The 19,915-nt window shown below is 44.9% G+C and overlaps 1 protein-coding gene across 2 annotated transcripts in view; it reads right to left on the bottom strand.

Moving 5' to 3' along the window:
* Positions 1-19,915, bottom strand: part of BBS4 (Bardet-Biedl syndrome 4) — a 37,518-nt gene that overhangs the window by 14,725 nt on the left and 2,878 nt on the right. For both annotated transcript variants that reach the window (XM_058033157.1, XM_058033155.1), the window contains 4 exons: positions 5,451-5,530; positions 2,805-2,868; positions 1,970-2,081; positions 1,358-1,430 (listed from right to left, as the gene is read on the bottom strand). In XM_058033157.1, coding sequence (XP_057889140.1) covers positions 1,358-1,430; positions 1,970-2,081; positions 2,805-2,868; positions 5,451-5,530 — 329 coding nt within the window. The remainder of the gene's footprint in view (positions 1-1,357; positions 1,431-1,969; positions 2,082-2,804; positions 2,869-5,450; positions 5,531-19,915) is intronic.

Below are 19,915 nucleotides of genomic sequence, written 5' to 3'. Positions count from 1 at the left end.
ATAAATTCCAGTTACTTCAGGCACCCACAGAGCTTAAGTGGGGTTGTACACAAAACATTACAGTCCTCTGAGACAAAAACCACAGAAATGACAAAGCTCTTTTGAGACATCAGACATTTTGTTTTCAGAGAACAAGGAGCACAGACTGGTTTCTTCATTGTGGTGCCACCCTGTAAAACTTGCTGCCCTCATGGGTGACTCAGTTTGGCTGTACATCAGTAGGATATGCACAGTGTCCAACCCAGCTGGACAAAACTGGAAGATGTGCCTCATTTTCCAAAACACAACTTGAGCACTGGAATATCTGACATCCCTCTGGTATCCTAAACAATTTTGCACTGGGTAGGGAGATCCCTTAGGGATCCTAAACACTCTGGTCTGTAGGGAGCATCCCTGCCCCTAACTCCTCACCCACAGTTTAACACACAAGGCACCTTCCCAATTTGAGAAAAGCAAGGTTCTCCCAATTTCTTATTTTATTCTGGTGAGCATTTCACTGATTCATCAGCTTAGACAGCCTTGACCTTTGGAAACTCTCTCACTTCCCCATCAACCTGTTTTCCTCCATGCAGCCTCTCCAGCTGTGCAGAACTGAATCAGTGACTCCAGGCTGCTGCAGACTGCAGAATGAGGGAAGAGCAGAGTCTGATTCTGCTTCCAGTGCTGAGCCAGGAATGGGGAATAACTAATCAAAATACCCACTGGCATCTGCCTGCTGGGTTGTAAATAGGGTTACAAGCATGCCAAGCATTGGAAATGCAGGTGGAAAAAAGACTTGTGATACAAAAGGTTTCTGAGTTGTCTGGCACAGGGGAATTTGGATAACACCAAAGCTATCCTTGTATCCTGAATTTTGGATGTACTGACAAACAAAGGAATGAGCTCACACATTGCAAGCCTACTTTAAAACACTTCTGCAGGCAAAACAGGCACCTGCAGAAGCTGCAAGGCATGGCCTCTCCCTCACCCACTGTCACACCTTTCTCTTTGCAATGTTCTTCCACTCTTTTTGCCTTTTTATTCAGAAGAGCTCATTTAATCACTGCTTCTGTATTTTCAGTGATGTTTTGCATTACAAAAGCTTTCCCAATTACTCAAGCAAGTTTTAATACCTGAGGTTTCCAAACTCTCCCCATATTTCCCTTAAAGCACAGATGTGGTTATGTTAAAATTGATCCTTGGCCAAGTTCCAACACACTGCTCAATTCTCTGTGCCCCAAGCCAGGGATTTGCCCCAGGGCATGGGATTTGGTTCCTGTGATCCAAACCAAGCTCAGACCACAGGCAGTGTGAGCTCACCATGGTTTGGGACAAGTTTGCAGCTATTACAAAGATCTGCAATCCCCTGAACACTCACCCAGTCCTTCTCATCGAGTTTTGCTGCTTCATTGTACACTTCAATGGCAGCCTTATGCTTCCCCAGGAGAAACCTGCAAAAGGATTGCAATTCTTATGTCTTTCCTGTTTTCAGACCCTGCTGTGCAGCCACTATCACCTTTGCCAGTGAGAAATTATCTTATTTGCTGTATCTCCAGAAATCTGCAGGAGAAGTTTACAATCTCAGCACTGCTCCCTCTGGGGACCAAGGTCATCCATCCTGACACTAGTGGGGATGTAAGGAATGAATGCCCAGGCTCTGCAACCTGCTTTTGTCTCCAAGGAAAGAGACAGGTGCCTGACACAACCTTCAGCAACAGAAAAGGATCTGTAGGGTCAGGTCAGCACCTGTAGCTCTGGACCTTGAAATCAGGATCACCTTTCTGCCTGAAGCCCAAAGAAAGAGAAAATACAAGAGCAGCCAGGCAGATAACAGAGATTCTGCTTAAAGAACAACCCACGCTTCTGGAAGCCAAGCCAAGTGTTGATAAGGAGGAAACATGTCTGGAATTAAGCAGCCTAAGAGAAAAATAAAGCATGGAAGGTCCTGGGTGGCACAGCCAAGAGCAACAACAAATAAAACACCACTCACAGGGATCGTGCCACCTGCTTGAGGTTGTCAGCACTTCGAGGGTTCAGAATGGAACATGTCTGGAAAAGTTCAAGAGATTCTTGAATCCTCCCCTCCAAGCGAAATATCAAAGCTGTAAAACAACATAGAGCAGGCAAATGAATCCATTCTCAGCAGGAAAAACGTGCCTCTGAATGCAGGGAAAGAAGGGGGAGCACACATCTATCACATCAGTGCTCCTCTGCTGTTTGTCCCTCCTGCAGCACCCACAGTTTTGTGTCTGAGGGCAGGACTCTGTGTGCCTGGGGAAATTCAGGGCTCAGAACAAAAGCTTTAAGCTTTAAACCTTGGCCAGTGGCTTGTACAGATGCAACCTGGATTTCCCCCCTGCCCAGCCTCTCCAGGCTGCAGCATGTCCCTGCCAGCAAATCTCCACTGTCCCCCATCATGGCATTTGGAATTGCAATGTCACATTTTGGGAGCCATTTTTTAGGGGCCAGAGGGCAGGGCAGGAAGAGGAATGCCATCCTTAGAGCAAGGAGAGAGACAATGATCACCTGGAGTGGGTAACAAACAGGAAACATGCATCTGTAACAGAATCAAACACACAGCAACACACTGAAGGCCTGGAACCCATAACCCAAAGAAGAACTGATGACAAATAGAGAGAAAACAGGAAATTTAATCAGCCCATTTCATGTGAAAATCCCTAATTTCAATAGTAAATGGAGCAAGCAGAGAGGAAAAAATGTATTTTGACATAAAAAATCTATGTGTCCCTCACCTATCCCCTGCATTGTTCTCTGTATCTCAAATCAGGGGTGACCTGCTTTAGCAAAAAGATTTTCATACATACCTTGGACATAGACAGCATATTCACAGAGCCCTTGGGACTCCTGGAGCTGCTCTTTGATGACAGCCTGGAAGGACAAAATTGTAAGCTCACATCAATTTAACAAAGTTGATTCCAGAGATTTGGTTCCAGTCACAAAAACCACAACCCCAGCTCTAACAAGGGCACTGGACCACGACTGGGACAACCACACAGTGCACACAACAGAGCTCTGTGCCAGGAACACTGTGGCCCTTTCAGTATTGCTCTGTTCATTCCTATTCCCAAAGATAACTAGGTACTACCTGGGGAAAACACCAGGAGGCATCTCTCAAAGCATCCTCTGCTGATAAGGGTATCTACTCCAGGCCCTTTGTGAAGAAATAAATTGAACTGGAGCAAGTGCAGCTGACTGAATGAAAGCCAAAAGAACAAATGAGGAGTGAACAGGGAAAAAAAACCCTGATGAAAATGTAAATTCTTTCTGGCTTTATCCACACAGCTCCCAGTTTGGGGTGGGGTGGCTGCAGTCTGGATATATTCCATAGTCACATCCTTTGGAATCAAGAGCATAATTTCTGCTCTGAGACTCCCCTTTTGTGCAGAAGTGGAAGAACACAGGGGTAAGAGTAATTTCTGAGTCACCTGGTGCTTATCTGGCATTTCAGATGTGTATGGCCAGTACCAGCAGCCCCTGCCTCTGAGAGGAACAGAAGTGAAGGACCTGAAAACTGAACCTCAAATACAGCACATGGGAGGAAAACTATTACTGAGAAAGTTATTCTTGAGAAGATATTAATTGAGAAGTTACCATAGAGAAGGAAAGTTCTTATTGAAGGAAAAGGAAGAACAGGCCTGAGCTGCTCTTCTCTCACCTGTACCTGCTAATTTATCTATGTAACTCTTTACAAAGTGCATGATTATAAACCACTGTACTCAGAAATAACCAACATGTCCTCAATTCACATACTCTGGATTGTTCCATCTACATAAACCTGGATTCTCAGAGCAAGAGAGGGCAATAGAGAGCTATCTTTTAGAGAAATCTGATTAATTCTATAAACCCTAAAAAGTCCCACAGCAAAAGGCCCTCAGCTGAGGAATATGATCTCAAATCCCAGATTTCTTCCCCCAAGTTTATTTAAGGTGCTGATGACAGAATTTAGACACAACTGGCAGGAGACCAAGCAGTCTCTGTGTCATCCCAGGGGATGCTGCAGCTGCAGACTCTCAGGGATGTCTGCCTGGCTGCCTTTGCTCAAGCAGCATTGAAAGGGTCAAAATCATTTTAATGCCTTCACTTTGGGGAGTTGATGTCAGTAAATAAACAGTTTTTAATGGCCTTTTAGTTCATTGAAAACTATGGGAGATTTTAAACTCTGTTAGAGAGGGAGCATTTCAAAGCACTGAGCGGGAAAGACCAAAATTAATGAACACAACAGGTCATTTGTTTCTTACTCAGACTAAACTGATGGATTTTAACAACACCCAAGCCATCCTGGAATCTTCCAGTTTTACTGCAAAATCACTTTTTTGTGAGCTCTGAGAAAAGGAAAGCTGGCCTGCCAAGCAGAGGAGTATTTATTAGCTGTCTTCTCTCGATTTTCCCCTGCTATTTCCTTGCTTCCATGACTGATGAAGACATGGAGACATCAGTGTTGCCTTTACATCATCCATTTGTTATTTTCTCTGCTTTCCTGAGCTGCACATATTTTTTTTTTCTGTACTCTGTGATTCCACATCCCATCACAGAAACAATCAACACACAGAATCACACCAAGAAACTCCAGTCAGACCACAAAAAAGGGGAAACAATTTTCTGGTTTGAGGGCAAGTCCAGCTTGTGTTTCTATCTATGCAAACCAAGATCTGAGAGGAAATTACTGTAATGATACAACTCCCTGGCTCTGTTAATTAAGAGCTAAATGAAATTCCTCCAGCCTGCCCATTTCCTAAGCACCTCCAAGGTCTCTCCAGCAGAGGCAAGTCCCGACCAAGTCCTGGTGTTTCAGTAACCAAAAAGATTCAGATCTTTGCTGCACATGCCAGAATCAGAATGGCAACTCTTGTCCCCTCCTCCTGCCCATGGGTGCATCATCTTCTTGCGCTCATTTTATCAGAAAAACACTCTGTTAAATAAAAATTGCCATTTTCTTAGTCCACTTCCCATTATAATTCCAGGCAACCAGTTCTAAGCTGCTCACCAAGCCCAAGATGAATTACAGCATGCCATGGACCATGTGTAAAATGAAAGAATTTTGCTCAAGAGTAACCAGGATGTTTTTTATTTACACTTGGTAGTAATGTTTCCCTCAACTGAAGTGTTTTCATAGCGTCCCTGTAGTACCATAAAGAAACCTGCACTGTGGAACTGTGTTATTATCAGTTTGGAAAAGCCTATCCATCACTTGGAACAACAGAGGTCTGCAGTTTGTTCCATTTTCCCCTCCCAGTGACATCCTGAGCTCCCAGACTGCTCCAGAGAGCTGCATCCTCAGATCCTGAAGGCAGCCAAGGACTGGAGACCACTGAAGTCATTTTACTCGTGTTTTCTCTTGATCCCCTTATTCCACAAGAAGTCAGGACAGAGGGTGGTTGGGAAACTGTCAAGAAAACTGTTTTGTCATGACATCAGTGAAATAATCCCCACATTCTGGAGGCAGCTCTTACCTTACACTCCTCATAGTCTCTGCGGACGTAGAGCAGATAAATCAACCAGTTCTTCCTCTCTAGGATTGGCAGCTCTGGGGCTGTACAGGGAAAATATTCACAGAACAAGGAATCAGACTGAGCAGCAGAGAATCTGGGAGAGACAGTCCCAACCACCCCAACTGCCTGCACAAGGCAAGGAATTCAAGAACTGCAATTGCAATTAATGATTTGACTTGAAGGCTGGAGTGTGGACTTCTAAATAAGGTCTGGTTTTATTCTACTTCTTAAATTCGTGGATAAAACACCTTGTTCAGGATAGACACTAAATAAAAGCTCTAAGCTGAAAACTTCCACCTCCTGGAAGGTGGTCTACTGTGAGGTGTCCCTGCCCACAGCACAGGGTTGGAACAAGATGGGTTTTAAGGTCCCTTCCAACTCAAACCAGTCTGGGATTCTAAAAGACTTGAGGCATCAGCTCCTCCTGGAGCAGATCCTGGAGTAAACAGCTCCACACAGGCATTTTAATTCAACACTGGTTGGAGGAATTGCATCTTTTCAAATACACAAGAGGAAATGAGTTGGATTCACATTTTGAATCTAGGGCAAAAGAATCAAAGGTCTTTAAGATGAATTTCTGGGACTGAATGAGCAGGAAACAGTAGATAAACACAAAAAGAGATTGGAGAGATGGGGTCTGAAGGTGTGAATAATTTCAAAAGGTCAAACTGAGTTCACTGAATCTGTGAAGGGACTAGGAAACATCACAGGTCTGAGAGACTGAAGCTACTGCAGAAAAACATTTGATGCAGAGGAGGAGGAAGCCTTGTGCTCCAGCATTTCAATGGTGCAGAGCTGGCAGCAGTAATTATGGCAAATCACGGATGGATGTTGCTTAGCGATATCCACGTCGGGTTTACAAGCTGAACACACTGCTGTGCATTTCATTAAGGCTGAGAATGCATTGCCTGCGACTGGAGTCTCCATTCTGAGGGGTAACCATAGCAACTGGCCCAAAAGCCCCGTGTTTGCAAGTCAATATTGTGACACGAGCGAGCGCAGAGGCAAAGGCGGGCGAGGGCTGGGGCAGGGCTGGGGGGACACAGCACAGGGACACAGCACAGGGACACCTCCTGCAGCACGGGGACACAGCACAGGGACACAGCACAGGGACACGGCACAGGGACACAGCACAGGGACACCTCTTGCAGCACAGGGACACAGCAAGGGGACACAGCACAGGGACACGGCACAGGACACAGCACAGGGACACAGCACAGGGACACGGCACAGGGACACAGCACAGGGACACAGCACAGGGACACAGCACAGGGACACAGCACAGGGACACAGCACAGGGACACAGCACAGGGACACCTCCTGCAGCACAGGGACACAGCACAGGGACACAGCACAGGGACACCTCCTGCAGCACAGGGACACAGCACAGGGACACAGCACAGGGACACAGCACGGGGACACAGCACGGGGACACCTCCTGCAGCACAGGGACACGGCACAGGGACACAGCACAGGGACACCTCCTGCAGCACAGGGACACAGCACAGGGACACAGCACAGGGACACCTCCTGCAGCACAGGGACACAGCACAGGGACACCTGCAGCACAGGGACACAGCACAGGACACAGCACAGGGACACTTCCTGCAGCACAGGGACACGGCACAGGGACACAGCACAGGGACACAGCACAGGGACACAGCACGGGGACACAGCCCAGGGACACAGCACAGGGACACAGCACAGGGACACCTCCTGCAGCACAGGGACACAGCACAGGGACACAGCAAGGGGACACAGCACAGGGACACGGCACAGGGACACAGCACAGGGACACCTCCTGCAGCCCTTTGGAGGGAGCAGAGGCACCCCCGGACATGCTGGCCCAGCTCCAGCAGCACAGAGCAGAAGGTGACACTGGGGAGCCCAGGGCCCCTTTGCCATCAGAGGTGAGGAAGAAGAAACCCTGCAGGGGGAAGGGCTGGTGCCAAATGTAATTATCTTTTGGAATGGCTGAGCTTTAATTGCTTCTGGAGCACACCAGGCTCTTCCTCATAACCCACATCAAGTCCAGTTTCAGTTAGAGCTCCTAAATCCAACATCCTTTAGGGAAAACATTTCACAAAGCCCTTCTCCTTTTCTTGGTTTCTGGAGAACACCAGGCTCTCCCCCCATAACCCACATCAAGTCCAGTTTCTCTTAGAGCTCCTAAATCCAACACCCTTTAGGTTTTGAATTTGGAAAATATTTCACAAAGCCATTCTCATTTTCTTGGGTTCTGGAGCACACCAGGCTCTCCCCCCATAACCCACATCAACTTCAGTTTCATTTAGAGCTCCTAAATCCAACATCCTTTAGGGAAAACATTTCACAAAGCCATTCTCATTTTCTTGGTTTCCAGAGCACACCAGGCTCTCCCCCCATAATCCACATCAAGTCCAGTTTCACTTAGAGCTTCTAAATCCAACATCCTTCAGCTGTTGAATTTGGAAAACATTTCACAAAGCCATTCTCATTTTCTTGGTTTTTCTTTCTTAAATTCCAGAATATCCATCTAGATTTATATTAGAGCTGAGAATTAAATGTGCACACTAGCAATTTAAGGTCAAATAGCTTCTAAAGAAGGTTCAACTACCCTAAAACAAATAGAAAGCTTGCAGTCCAAACAAAAAAGTAATCCAAACACACAAAAGAGTAATCCAAACAAAAGAGTAATGCAAACAGGCTAAGCTCACAGAAATGCACAGATCAGGGATCCACACATTCCCAAATTCTGCTCTGCTGTGGAGTATCCAGATCTTTGTAAGTAAAGCATTTTAATAAGCATGTTCCCAGATCAGATTAATTGATTTCTGATAGCTTTATGTTTCCCATTTGTCCTTCTTAGAGTGAGAGGATGAAGGGAAGAGCCAAGAGGCTGCCTAAATAGCCACTAACTGATTGAAACTCCAATGTTTCACATCTGAAGCCCATTCAGGGGCTACCAAATTCACTGACACACTGTAATTACTTCCCTGTGCAGGTTATTGCCAGTGCCAGGGTGTGACAGACAACACAGCACCTGGGGGTGCTGGAAATGCTCTGTCCCATCCCTGGAAGTGTCCAAGGCCAGCCTGGATGGGGCTTGGAGCACCCTGGTCCAGTGGCAGGGGGTGGGATCAGATGGGTTTAAGGACCCTTCCAACCCAAACCAGCCTGGGATTCTGTAAAAGCAGCTGGACTCGTGTGCCCTTCCTGCCTGGCATCTCCTGGTGCCACTATCTGATATAAAACACCAAACCTGACCCACCTGGGCACTTCCCACCTTCTTCTGTAAGTATGGATTTAAAGACAGACACTGCAAACTCTATGTACCCATCTACATTCCACTAACTGAAGTATCCTTCACCATTTTGTGCCTATTAATACAGCCTCAAATTAGAAAATCCTGCAGCTGCCTGAAATGAGGAATAGTCAAAAGAACTCCAGACACACCCCACAGGTCTCCAACCATCTGTTCATGCCTTACTGGGAAGGTAAAAAGTGCCATTAAAGGTTAAAATATACACCAGTGTTGTGGGCTAAGATAAGATGCCAGCACACCAGAGAGGGGATGGAGGATTGCTTGTTTAATTCCTGAAGGAAAGAGCTTTTTCACACTTATGAGACAAGAAGGATGTTGTACTCCACTCCCACACCATGGAAACGCCTGCTGGGAGCAGGGATGGGAAGGAAGAAATGCTGAACATCAGACTGAGGGCTGAGCACAACAACAGGGGAAGGGGAAAACCCAAGGAGTCGCCTAAAAGTGCTGGGATGGAGAGAAAATGAAGAAATGAAAAGGCACTGTGAGCCCCAGGAGTGAGCACTGCTGACATCTGCAGATAAACCAGCTCTGCTTCCCCAGGGATGCACCTGTGAGCTGAGGAAAACTCTGTGATTGGGAAACAGGGAGATTTTATGCTCCTAAAATTCATTTGGAAATAGCAACAATTGACTGAGGAGACACAAATCCCTTTTTTTCTTCTTTCTCCCTAAGACAAGCAAATTGAAAGCAGACCAACAATTCTGATGTTTTTCAAAATCTATGACAAAATTCATGGTTAAATTTGACACAGGAACATATCCCCCCAGAAATGGCTGTGGGAAGTAAAGGATTGTTACCAGGCTCTGTGCTCTATTCAGATGCAGAAAGAATTAATGGAAATTATTTATACACCTCTCCAGAGCCTCAACCACTTAATGTGCATTCCTGCTTTCCCACAAAGCAGTGGATACCTGCTCCTGGTGGATTTATCTCCCTCAGGTTTGCTCCCTCAGCCTGCTGATAAGGGCTGTCACAGTGCAATGGGTCACTGCATTCTCCTGAAGAAAATGGAAATACAAATGCCTGTTAATTTGGGTCTCTAGCTCCAGATAAAGGGAATAAAACACCTTCTTCAATATGTGGACCTTCAGGATTTTCTCCTATGTCACTGCTGGATGAAGACACACTTTTCTTTGTCACCTCTAGCAATAATCCCAGGCACTGCACAGGTTGGAAAAGTGTGGCTTAGATCCTTCTAGCAGTGAAGAAACAAAAAGCCATTATTTGCTGTAAATCAATCTGCCCAAAGGCCAGCCCAGGAAAACACAATCATCAAAGAACTTGGTATCTACATCAAAAAGAGTTTATAACTTGCATAATTGTCTTTCAGCCTCTCTTTTGTGGGACTACAAAAGTCCTGTGACGGGGAGTCAGCCACCAAAAATATGATTAAATGCCTTTGAAGTGTGTTTTGATTGAATTCAAAAGGGAATCCATCTGATCCCCTCGCTGGCCAGTGATTGATTGCACGAGCCACTTCCAGCAAGGTGATTTTTCTTTCTGACAATGCTCCTTTAAGGAAACCACTGGAGCAGAAACCCTGACAGAATCACAGTAAGATCATCAGGTTTGTATCTGTGCTGCTCTATCATCACTCTTCCCTTTATTCCTCCTCTTATAGATTTTCTCAGAGGACTGGAAAAAAATAATAATGAGTTATTCCCTTTTGTGTAAACCTCCCTAGGTAATTATTTTGTGCTTGCATCTTCATATTGGGTAATTATAGCTTAGGGATGAACTATCAAACAGTGAGGTTTAGCTTTAATAAAAGAGCTTTAAATTGCTGTAAAAATAAGAGGGGGGAAAAAAGGCCCCAGAAGCTCCTATGAGATTTCATGGGGGAAATGATTGCTAAAGCACCAGCAGGAAGAAGTGGCTCAAGAAAAACTTTTAGTCATCTCAGAGAGAAAAAACCAGTTCAGAGCCCAGTCCTCCTTCCAATCCAGATCATTGGAAAGGGTCCAAGCCCCAGTTCACCCCTTCCAGCTCTGAACCCAACCTGAGCAAGAGCAGCAAAGGGGCAAAAGACTCAGGGAGTCACAAGAAGAACTTGTTATGGCCCAAAATCCCCAATAACCTAAAGCACACATAACATACAGCACAAAGAGAGGACAGAAAAGCTTTACAAAGGCAGTTAAATAGAAGTATTTTTAATTTTTTTATTCTGCAGTAACTTCCTGAGCCACAGCCTGGATCCATTGTGGAAGGTACCCCATATGTGGGATAGGTTTTCCAACAGGATTCAGCTGTCCCTTTCCAAATTCTAATTCAAAATTCCATGGTGCAAAACAGCATCATCCAAGAACAGAGATATTTTCAAAACTAACAAACACCCAGGCAGTGCCTCAATTCTCTATTGTGACATTTTGATATTGAGGCAGGAGAAGCACAAAAGAACATCATAAAGTGATCCAGAATCCCAGGATGGCTTGGGTTGGAAGGACCTTAAAGATAATCAAGTCCCACTCCCCTGCCATGGCAGGGACACCTTCCACTGTCCCAGGGTGCTCCCAGCCCTGTCCAGCCTGGCCTTGGGCACTGCCAGGGATGCAGGGGCAGCCACAGCTGCTCTGGGCACCCTCTGCCAGGGCCTGCCCACCCTCAAAGTCAATATCTATGTCTAAATTCATTATTAAATTTGACACAAGAACATATCTGATGCCCCCAAAAATGGCTGTTGGAAGTAAAGGATTATTACCAGCTCTGTGCTCTATTCAGATGCAGAAAGAATTAATGGAAATTATTTATACACCTCTCCAGAGCCACAACCATCTTAATCTTGAAGCCCCATCCAGCCTGGCCTTGGGCACTTCCAGGGATGCAGGGGCAGCCACAGCTGCTCTGGGCACCCTGTGCCAGGGCCTGCCCACCCTCACAGCCAGGAATTCCTTCCCAATATCCCATCCATCCCTGCCCAATGGCAGTTTCAAACCACAGCACCTTGCTCTGTAGAAGTCAGAGCAGCAGCAGGGCTGTGGCAAAGAGAGATGCAGGTTCTCAGCTCCCATCACCAGGCCAGGCTCACTGGGACACACAACAGGACTGGATGGGTTTGGACATTGAATCCCCACTCCCAAGTCATCCTGGTCATTGCCTTAATGGCAAACTCCCAATGGCACCAAGACAACCCAGCTGTCCCTGCAGGACAGCATCCACATCTGAGAGGCAGCACATGGAATTGTGTGGGAGCAGCACCGGCCCCATCCCACACTCCCAGCCCAGCCTCCCGTGGTGTGTGCTGACATTCCTGCCAGGATCACCATCACTGCCACTCCCAGAGCCTGGGGAAGGTGCAGCCATAGCTGTGGTTAGAGCCCAGATACAGCTCTGTGCTCTCCTATCCATTTAAATAAACATGGACAGGGAGGATGAGCCCATCTGTGCTGTCTCCTTTTTGCCTTGAGCTCCACAAGCTGCCAACGCCAGAAATTCCACTCCCATTTGGAAATCCAGTATCAGGGAGGGAATGAGCATCTTCTGGGCAAAAATTACATTAAAATAAAGGGCACACACTCCAACAGCTCTGCAGGGAATTGGATTTTCTGAAACAAGGTATGATAATGGAGAGAAAGCATTTGTAAGCTCTAATATCAATCTTCTTATCAAGATTTAAAACTAACAGACTGCCTCGGTGTGAGAAGAGCATCCTACAAATTTCTAGCAGAGCCAAATTTGACAAGAAATCCTCTTCCTTCCTCAGACTCTTACTGAGACTGTGGCAGTATAAATACATTAGAGCTTTGAAAGAAAACTAGCACAGGAACATTGCTCTTCCTACGCCCAGATCCATCCTTGGAGCTTGAAAATGGAGCTGTTAATGTATTCAAAACTCAGTAATAATGAAAAATAACCCCAAATCCCAGCACTCAGAAGAGGCTCTACGAGCTGTATTTCACTCACCACGTGTGAGGGAATATATGTGAGAATAGAGGTGTTTGTATGCACAAATCCCTCTAAAATGGATATAAACAACAACAAAAAAAGGACCAGCTTTACACTGCAGCAATTCTCTGTTTAATCCCTTTTCCCTGTGTTTTCCTGTTTGTAAGTTGTTGCTGGAGCACCTTTAAATCAAGCCCTAAAGCTGTGTGGCTGCAGGTTATTTACAGTCAGCTGGGGTTAATAAAACTCATCACACAGAGCCCGGTGCTGGCTGGAGCTGTAACTCATCCCCGGAGCTGCCTCCCACGGTTTAATAGCTCCACGAGGTGCAGGGAAAGATGGAAGGAGCCTGCAAAACAGCGGTTTAAACAACAAAAAAAGAGCAACATTTCTGACTCTCCACCTCCCCCTGCAGGAAAATTAGCCAGGGATAGATGAAAGACTTCAACATTGTATCTTAAATCTGATTTATGCTCCAGGGCATGGGGAAGAAGGGGCATTCTCTCTTGCTACTATGCACTGCATAAATCTCATTGAGTTGCTTACTCAAGATTTGTGGGGTTTTTTTCTGATTTAAGACATTTACAGTTCTGAGTTACTCCAAAGAAAGATTGTTTCCTTTATGAAATTAATACCCTGATTATTCAATTAACTTGCCATATAAATAGAATTGATTTATTTAATTGTGTTCTACTACATGCTGCTCAAGTTCAACCTGAAGGTGAAGTGGGATGATCTGTAAATAAACACACACTTGTCATCCCCCTGGACCTCCCAGTAACAGTGAGGCTCCCAGGGCAGAACCAGTTTGGTCACTGGGAAATCTCTGATAGCAGCAGGAGCTGCTGAGATATCACTGGGCAGTCCTGAGTCCATCTGGGGAGGTGAGATTTGCACACATCTTTAACACAAGTACATGATCCTGATCATCACTCCATAAAAAGTTTATATCAAGCCTGATAATGCTCAATTCAAGTCTAAAATTTGATTCAAACAAATAACGCTGGAGAGAGGTTTAGTAACAAATACCTTTAAAAAGAAATTTGAAAAAGCATGGTTTTTCTGAAAAATGAGAATTGAAAGTCTGTTTGCTCTCCATGAGCCAATTCTGACCATCAGTGCTGACTGCTGAGCAGAGATGTGCTCAGAACAGAGGAAAACCAAAAAACAGGGGGAAAAACCAAAAACCAGGCTACTTTATATGGCAGTTCTCAAGTCCCTGAGGATGCAGACACCACACCTGGAGATACTCAAGGATCCAAGTGCTGGCATGACACCCCAACTCTCCTCTGTTCAAACTATGTCCTGCTTGCTGCCTTGTGCTCTTGTAGGCAAGGAGGGGTCTGAGCCCTCTCTGGGTGTGTGTTCCCAGATTTGGGCAGCTGAGCACACCATGGCAAAGGCATGGCAATAAAATCCCTCATGAACAGCACAGGTGGTCTGAGATACTGCTGGCTCCTCACCACCTCCTCCCACAGCAACACTGGCATGAGAGATATTTCCCCCACAAAGTGGCTGCAGGCATTCCCAGAATAACCAGCTTCTCATTAATTCCAGCATCAGGAGCAAAGTAGTTTGGGGATTTCCAGTTCTAATCCCTCCTCTGGCTTTAATTCCTATGCTTAGTCTTTTTCTGTCTACAGCATGAGGTATTTTACATGAAAATTGAAACTAAAATAGTTGTAAGGCATTTGTAAGAAAAGCTTTTCCTTTAGAAAGCAAAATAAAATTCCAGCATGGAGAGGACCAGAATCCAGCCACATCAGTCTTTGAAATTTCCCATTCCATAAGGAATAGCACCTAGAACCTGTCCTCACTTCATCCACTGCCAAAGAATGTTACATTGAAGGAATATTATAAGAACATAGATATATTTACACAAAAAAATATAGAAGCTGGTCTTGCAAACATTTCAATACTCCCTACACAAGACCCTATACTTTGAGTTCTTCCAGCCTCATTGCCTCAAGATGAAGTTTTCCAGGAGGGAAATCCCAGCCTACCCCAGGATGAGCATTTGCTGTGTACCTTCACTCTTCCCTACTGCTCAAATGTGTTAATGATACACTCTTTAATTACACAGCCACAGAAGCACACCCTGCCTCCTTCTAATTAGAAGTATAAAAATGAATCACAGTCAGGCAGGGGATGAAATTATTGAGAATTATGAATAAACCAGTGACAAAATCCCAGGACTTGCAGTGTGTGTAATGCATCTGGAAGCGTTGGCAGTGAAGGGGACAAGCCCTGCAAGGAGTGAATGGAGATATTTTTTATTCAAAAAACCTTCAGTGAGCTGCTCCTTGCTCAACATGTCCTGTCATTCCTGTGCCACAGATGCTGTTGGAGAGCTGGGCTAAGTGTAACAGGTGATTCTGTCACCAAAGACTCAAATGCCCAAATTCCAGCTGCACAGACATTGGGAATTCTGACTCTTGAGTGAGCTGCATCTCCTTCAAGTGTCTGAAAATGAAGATATGAGTGAGTTGCCTTGGTCTCCAAGGAAGAGGCATCCTTAGGAAGGGATGGATTCATCCCAGCACAGGTGGGAGCAGGTCAGGGAATGGCACAGATGCCCTTTGCACTGACTACACATGGAACACGGGTGATCTGCTGAGACTTGCTCTGCATCAGAGACGTCTCAGTGCAGAGAGATGAATCCCACCCTTCCTAAATTTGTCACTTGCTATTTTTACAGAATTATTTTTAAATTCCCACCAGGAGATGCTATTTTATCTGTATGCAGCATGCCAATAAACTGCAGCTGAAGGCTTCTGTTGTGGTGTGAAGCAATAGGCAGCAGCTGGCTTCAAAATCAGAAGACACTTGCCTGGCACCAAGGACTTTCAAAGAAGCTTCAAAAATGAATTTACCTGTTCTAAAAACTGCCTCTAAAATGTTCCCTGCTGTGCTGCCTGCAAAGGATTCCCTGCTCCTCTCAGCACAGATATTAATATACACACACAAGAGGGCAGAGCTGTGCTAGCACATTCCAATTTAAATATTACCAGTTCTTTGCAGTGCAGGGATTACTGGGCTGTTGTTCTGGGGAGAAGAGGATGAAGTGAAGGATATTATAGAATTTAATTACCCAGAAATGATAATCCATTTTTTAATCTCACTACTCCAAACTAGCAGCTGCATCAGATCCTGAGCATCACACACAGCACTCGCTGCTCCCCACTTATCGGCGAGATGGAAGTACCCAAGTCTCTTACATAAAACAATGATGTAATTACCAACTAATCTATCTTATTTAGGAACCAATTTCTTCCCACAAGGTTGGGGGTTCAAATGCACTAAAAGATCTTGGCTTGCATGTGGCCAAATGGAAGGGAATGGGTATGGACAGATAAGGGCTGGATTGGCTCCCTCCGACCATGACATTCCCACTAAGGCCTTTTCTTTCTGACACACTTAGAAGTATTAATTAATTTAACTCAAGGGGGTTGTTTTTATCTGGATTTCTCAGGCAGCCTCACTCTTACAAGTTCAAAGGCAGCTTTGAAGCCAGCTCAAAGAATGGATTTATATTGATTTAAGAAACTGTAGCAGAAATTCAGAAATGATCAGCACTGCAAGTGCATGGAATCGACTCCACGGGGTGGAGAGTTCCTGCTCTTCAGATTAAATACTCACAGAATCCCTCAGAACATCTGCAGGAGCAGGAGGGATCCCCACTGGTTCATCTGCACAAGCAGGAGCCACCCAGAGAGAGACAGGACAGCTCATCAAAAGCCACTTACCTCTTTCTGCATAATCTGAGCATTATTTATTATTATTTATTGCATTATTATTTATTAGCATTATTAACAGCCACATTTTGAGACTGTTTATTGGCACCTCCTAACCAGAGCCACCACCCAACAGGCCAAGCAGTGCATTGTAATATATCCATTTATATGATACTTTTCATTTCATGTCCCCAAATGTTTTGTTAACCAAAAGCCTGCAGCATCCAAAACCTGTCACTGGATATTAGGCCAAGCTTGTGGTTGATAAATGGAAAGCAACAAAAGCCAGAGCACTTTGCCAAAGGTCACATTTAAATCCTTCCTTCAAACCCTAGAAAAAACATACCCCAAAAAATACCCCAATGCCCAGGCCCAGGAGAACACTTGATGTCTGCTAATAGTTTTACAGGGTTTTCATTTTGAAAATGATTTACCTGACCCTTCCTGTGGTAAGTGTAGAGGTGGTTGATGACAATTCAGAATTCTCATTCTTGACAGATTAATGGATTTTTAGGACAAGTTCTTCCCAGTGATTCAAGCAAAATCAATTTTGCTTCAGTGAGTTTATTATACTGTGTACATATTTAGGATTCTACCTTGTCATTAAAACACCATCAGTGCATCTCAGAAAGTCTGAGGTCTCATATTCATGTAGAAATCCAAATGCATTTAAAATTGTCCCATTAACCTCTGAACTGTTATTAGATAAACACGAGCTCAGAACTTACTTTCTAAACATTTTTTCCACAATAAAGGGAAATAAATTTGAGTTATGTTCCATAAAAATCAACAATACAAGCTGGTAAAAGCAATTCCCCACTCCAGTACCATCAGATCCTATAAAATTATTTGATTTGCCTGTGTGGGAAAAAGAAAGTGAGAAGATGGGAGACAGCCTATCTCAATTCCAAACCAGCAAAGCATATAGGAAAATATCTGATTAATTTAGAATGCAAGAGCAAGATTAAAACCCCACCTCAGCACACTGACATTAACTCCTTATCCCTTCAAGGAGCAGAGCTTGAATTTATTTATTCCACCCTCAGTTGCTTGGGGATCAACAGAGGGAGAGTTATGGATGGAGCTACAAAGGGAACTGATTTTGGGAGCAGCTCTCCCAACAGGGGATAAAGGACAAAATAATGAATGCCACTCCTGTGTCAGCTGCTGAGGGACAGTTGTCACCAAGGGTGGCCACAGATACCTGGAGGGAGTCACCTCCACCATGCTGTTAATTCAGATGATGGCATGGAGAGATTTCAGACCTGATTCCACCAACCCCATCTGCTCCAGAACCCTGCTGAACACTCATCCTCTGCCCTCAGGGCTGGCCTGCCCACAGGCCAGACCCTCCCAAATCCCAACTTTAGGGCTTTGGCAGCCACACATGATGGATCAGCTACTCCATGAACAAATTCCACCTCCAAACTCAACATTATCCTTCTAAGAGCCAAACAATGCAGCTGCTAAACTCTGCTTGTAGGTTCCACCTTTACTTGGCTCACAGGCAGGATCATGGGAGGAAAGCAAGAAGAGGGAGGGGAAGCTCCTCAATTCAGGTTCAATATATCCAGTGGGAAGCAAGGAACAGTGAGGGGAAAGCTACAAAATTCAGGTTCAATATATCCAATGGAAAGCAAGGAACAGTGAGGGGAAAGCTACAAAATTCAGGTTCAATATATCCAATGGAAAGCAAGGAACAGTGAGGGGAAACCACTCAATTCACGTTCAATATATCCAATGGAAAGCAAGGAACAGTGAGGGGAAGCTCCAAAATTCAGGTTCAATATATCCAATGGAAAGAAAGGAACAGTGAGGGGAAGCTCCTCAATTCAGGTTCAATATATCCAGTGGAAAACAAGGAACAGTGAGGAGAAGCTCCTCAATTCAGGTTCAATATATCCAGTGGGAAGCAAGGAACAGTGAGGGGAAGCTCCAAAATTCAGGTTCAATGTATCAAACCTGGATTGCTGAAAACGTGGCCTTCTGTTAAAGCTACAAACCTCAGGTGTGTATTTTGTCATTCCCATGATTTTTGGCAAATTTGAGACTCCATTCTCAGAAACACACATTTAATGCCTCACTCCTGCCCAGTTCAAAGACAGACAAGCTGGACAGGTTGAATGCAGCACTGGGATGGTTAAGGGCTTGGTCCCACTCTGCTACACCTGTGTGCAACCACATCATCCATTATTGCTCTATTTGGGCAGGAATTTTACCCACACCAAACTGTTCATATGGTCTCTGCATTTCACAGAAAACACTGACACTAAAGCTTTATCCTGCTTGAAAACACAATGCAAATATAAAATGGCAATTTACTGTAACAGAAAGTGGCCATTCAATGTTTAAAATGCCAGTTTAAAATAAGTTTAGCAGCACTTTTCTGTTCAAACAGCACTGATGTAGCCTGGCTCCTAAAGTTCATCATAATTCTCCTCAGCCAAACTAAAATGGGATGAAATATTTAATTAAGATGTTCTACAAATATTCTATTAAAAAAAAAAACCCCACAGCTGTCATGGGAAATAGATGCTGCTCTTTCCTGCCAAATTCCACCAAAAAATATCCAACATCCTTTCGTTCTCCCTCCTCCCCTTTTTCATGCCCCCAGTCCCCCACCCACACACAGAGGACACTGTTACATCACTCCAAGTACAAATCTTTTTGCTGCCCTCATTTCCCAGAGATTAACGATCAGGCAGCTCAAATCAGCTTTCCCAGCTGCACTGAAGTCAAATATTAAATGGCAAAGCCCAAAGGCTTTGAAGGCATTTCAGTCAGAGCAACCCGAGGTGTGCCAGGCCTGGAGGTGCCTCAATTTACCTTAAAGGACAGAAAAGAGAATTACAAAAATCACAGGCTAGAGGATTTTTTTTAAAATCATCCTGGTTTACTTGGAGTCAAGGGTTGTGTCAGTGTAAAAGGGAGATCCAGAGGCACAAATAAATGGGATTGCACAAGGAGGCAGAGCAGGGTGGGGGTTATGGAGGAGGAGATGGGAGTCATAACCTTTATAGGAAAGGATAGAGATGAAATAGCTCACCAGGGAGCCCATCAGTGCCTCCATGGAAGTCAGACTAATTGCCTCAAAGTAACCAATTTAGAGTCATTTTAGAGCAATCATTGCTCTGAAAGAGTTGAGGGTCAAGATAAAAGTAAATTTGGGAGTTATTTTTACTTTCCTGCAGGCCTGAAGCAGCAGCAATCTTCTCAGCTCCAGGCAAGCTCCCAAAGAGGCCTGGGCTTGTGCTGAGCCAAGCCCCATCTCCAGGACATCCACACTCTGCTCAAGGGCTGGAATTCTACAGGAATTGGGATTATGCAAGGTTGGCCTGAGCTCCCCAAAAGCAAAGGGGTTTTTCCAGCTTCCCAAGGCCTTCATGCAGGACAAAGAACCCAGTTTGTCATTGCAGAATGTCATTGCAGTGCCCAGCTGCCAGTCAAACTCCTCTTTACTGCCAGCATCATCCCAAGGCAGGCTCCATCCCATTCCCCATCAG

Source organism: Melospiza georgiana, chromosome 13 (genome assembly GCF_028018845.1).
Source record: "Melospiza georgiana isolate bMelGeo1 chromosome 13, bMelGeo1.pri, whole genome shotgun sequence".
Taxonomy (NCBI): domain Eukaryota; kingdom Metazoa; phylum Chordata; class Aves; order Passeriformes; family Passerellidae; genus Melospiza; species Melospiza georgiana.
The sequence above is the reverse complement of the archived record's forward strand: the minus strand, read 5'-3'. Positions and strand labels throughout refer to the sequence as shown.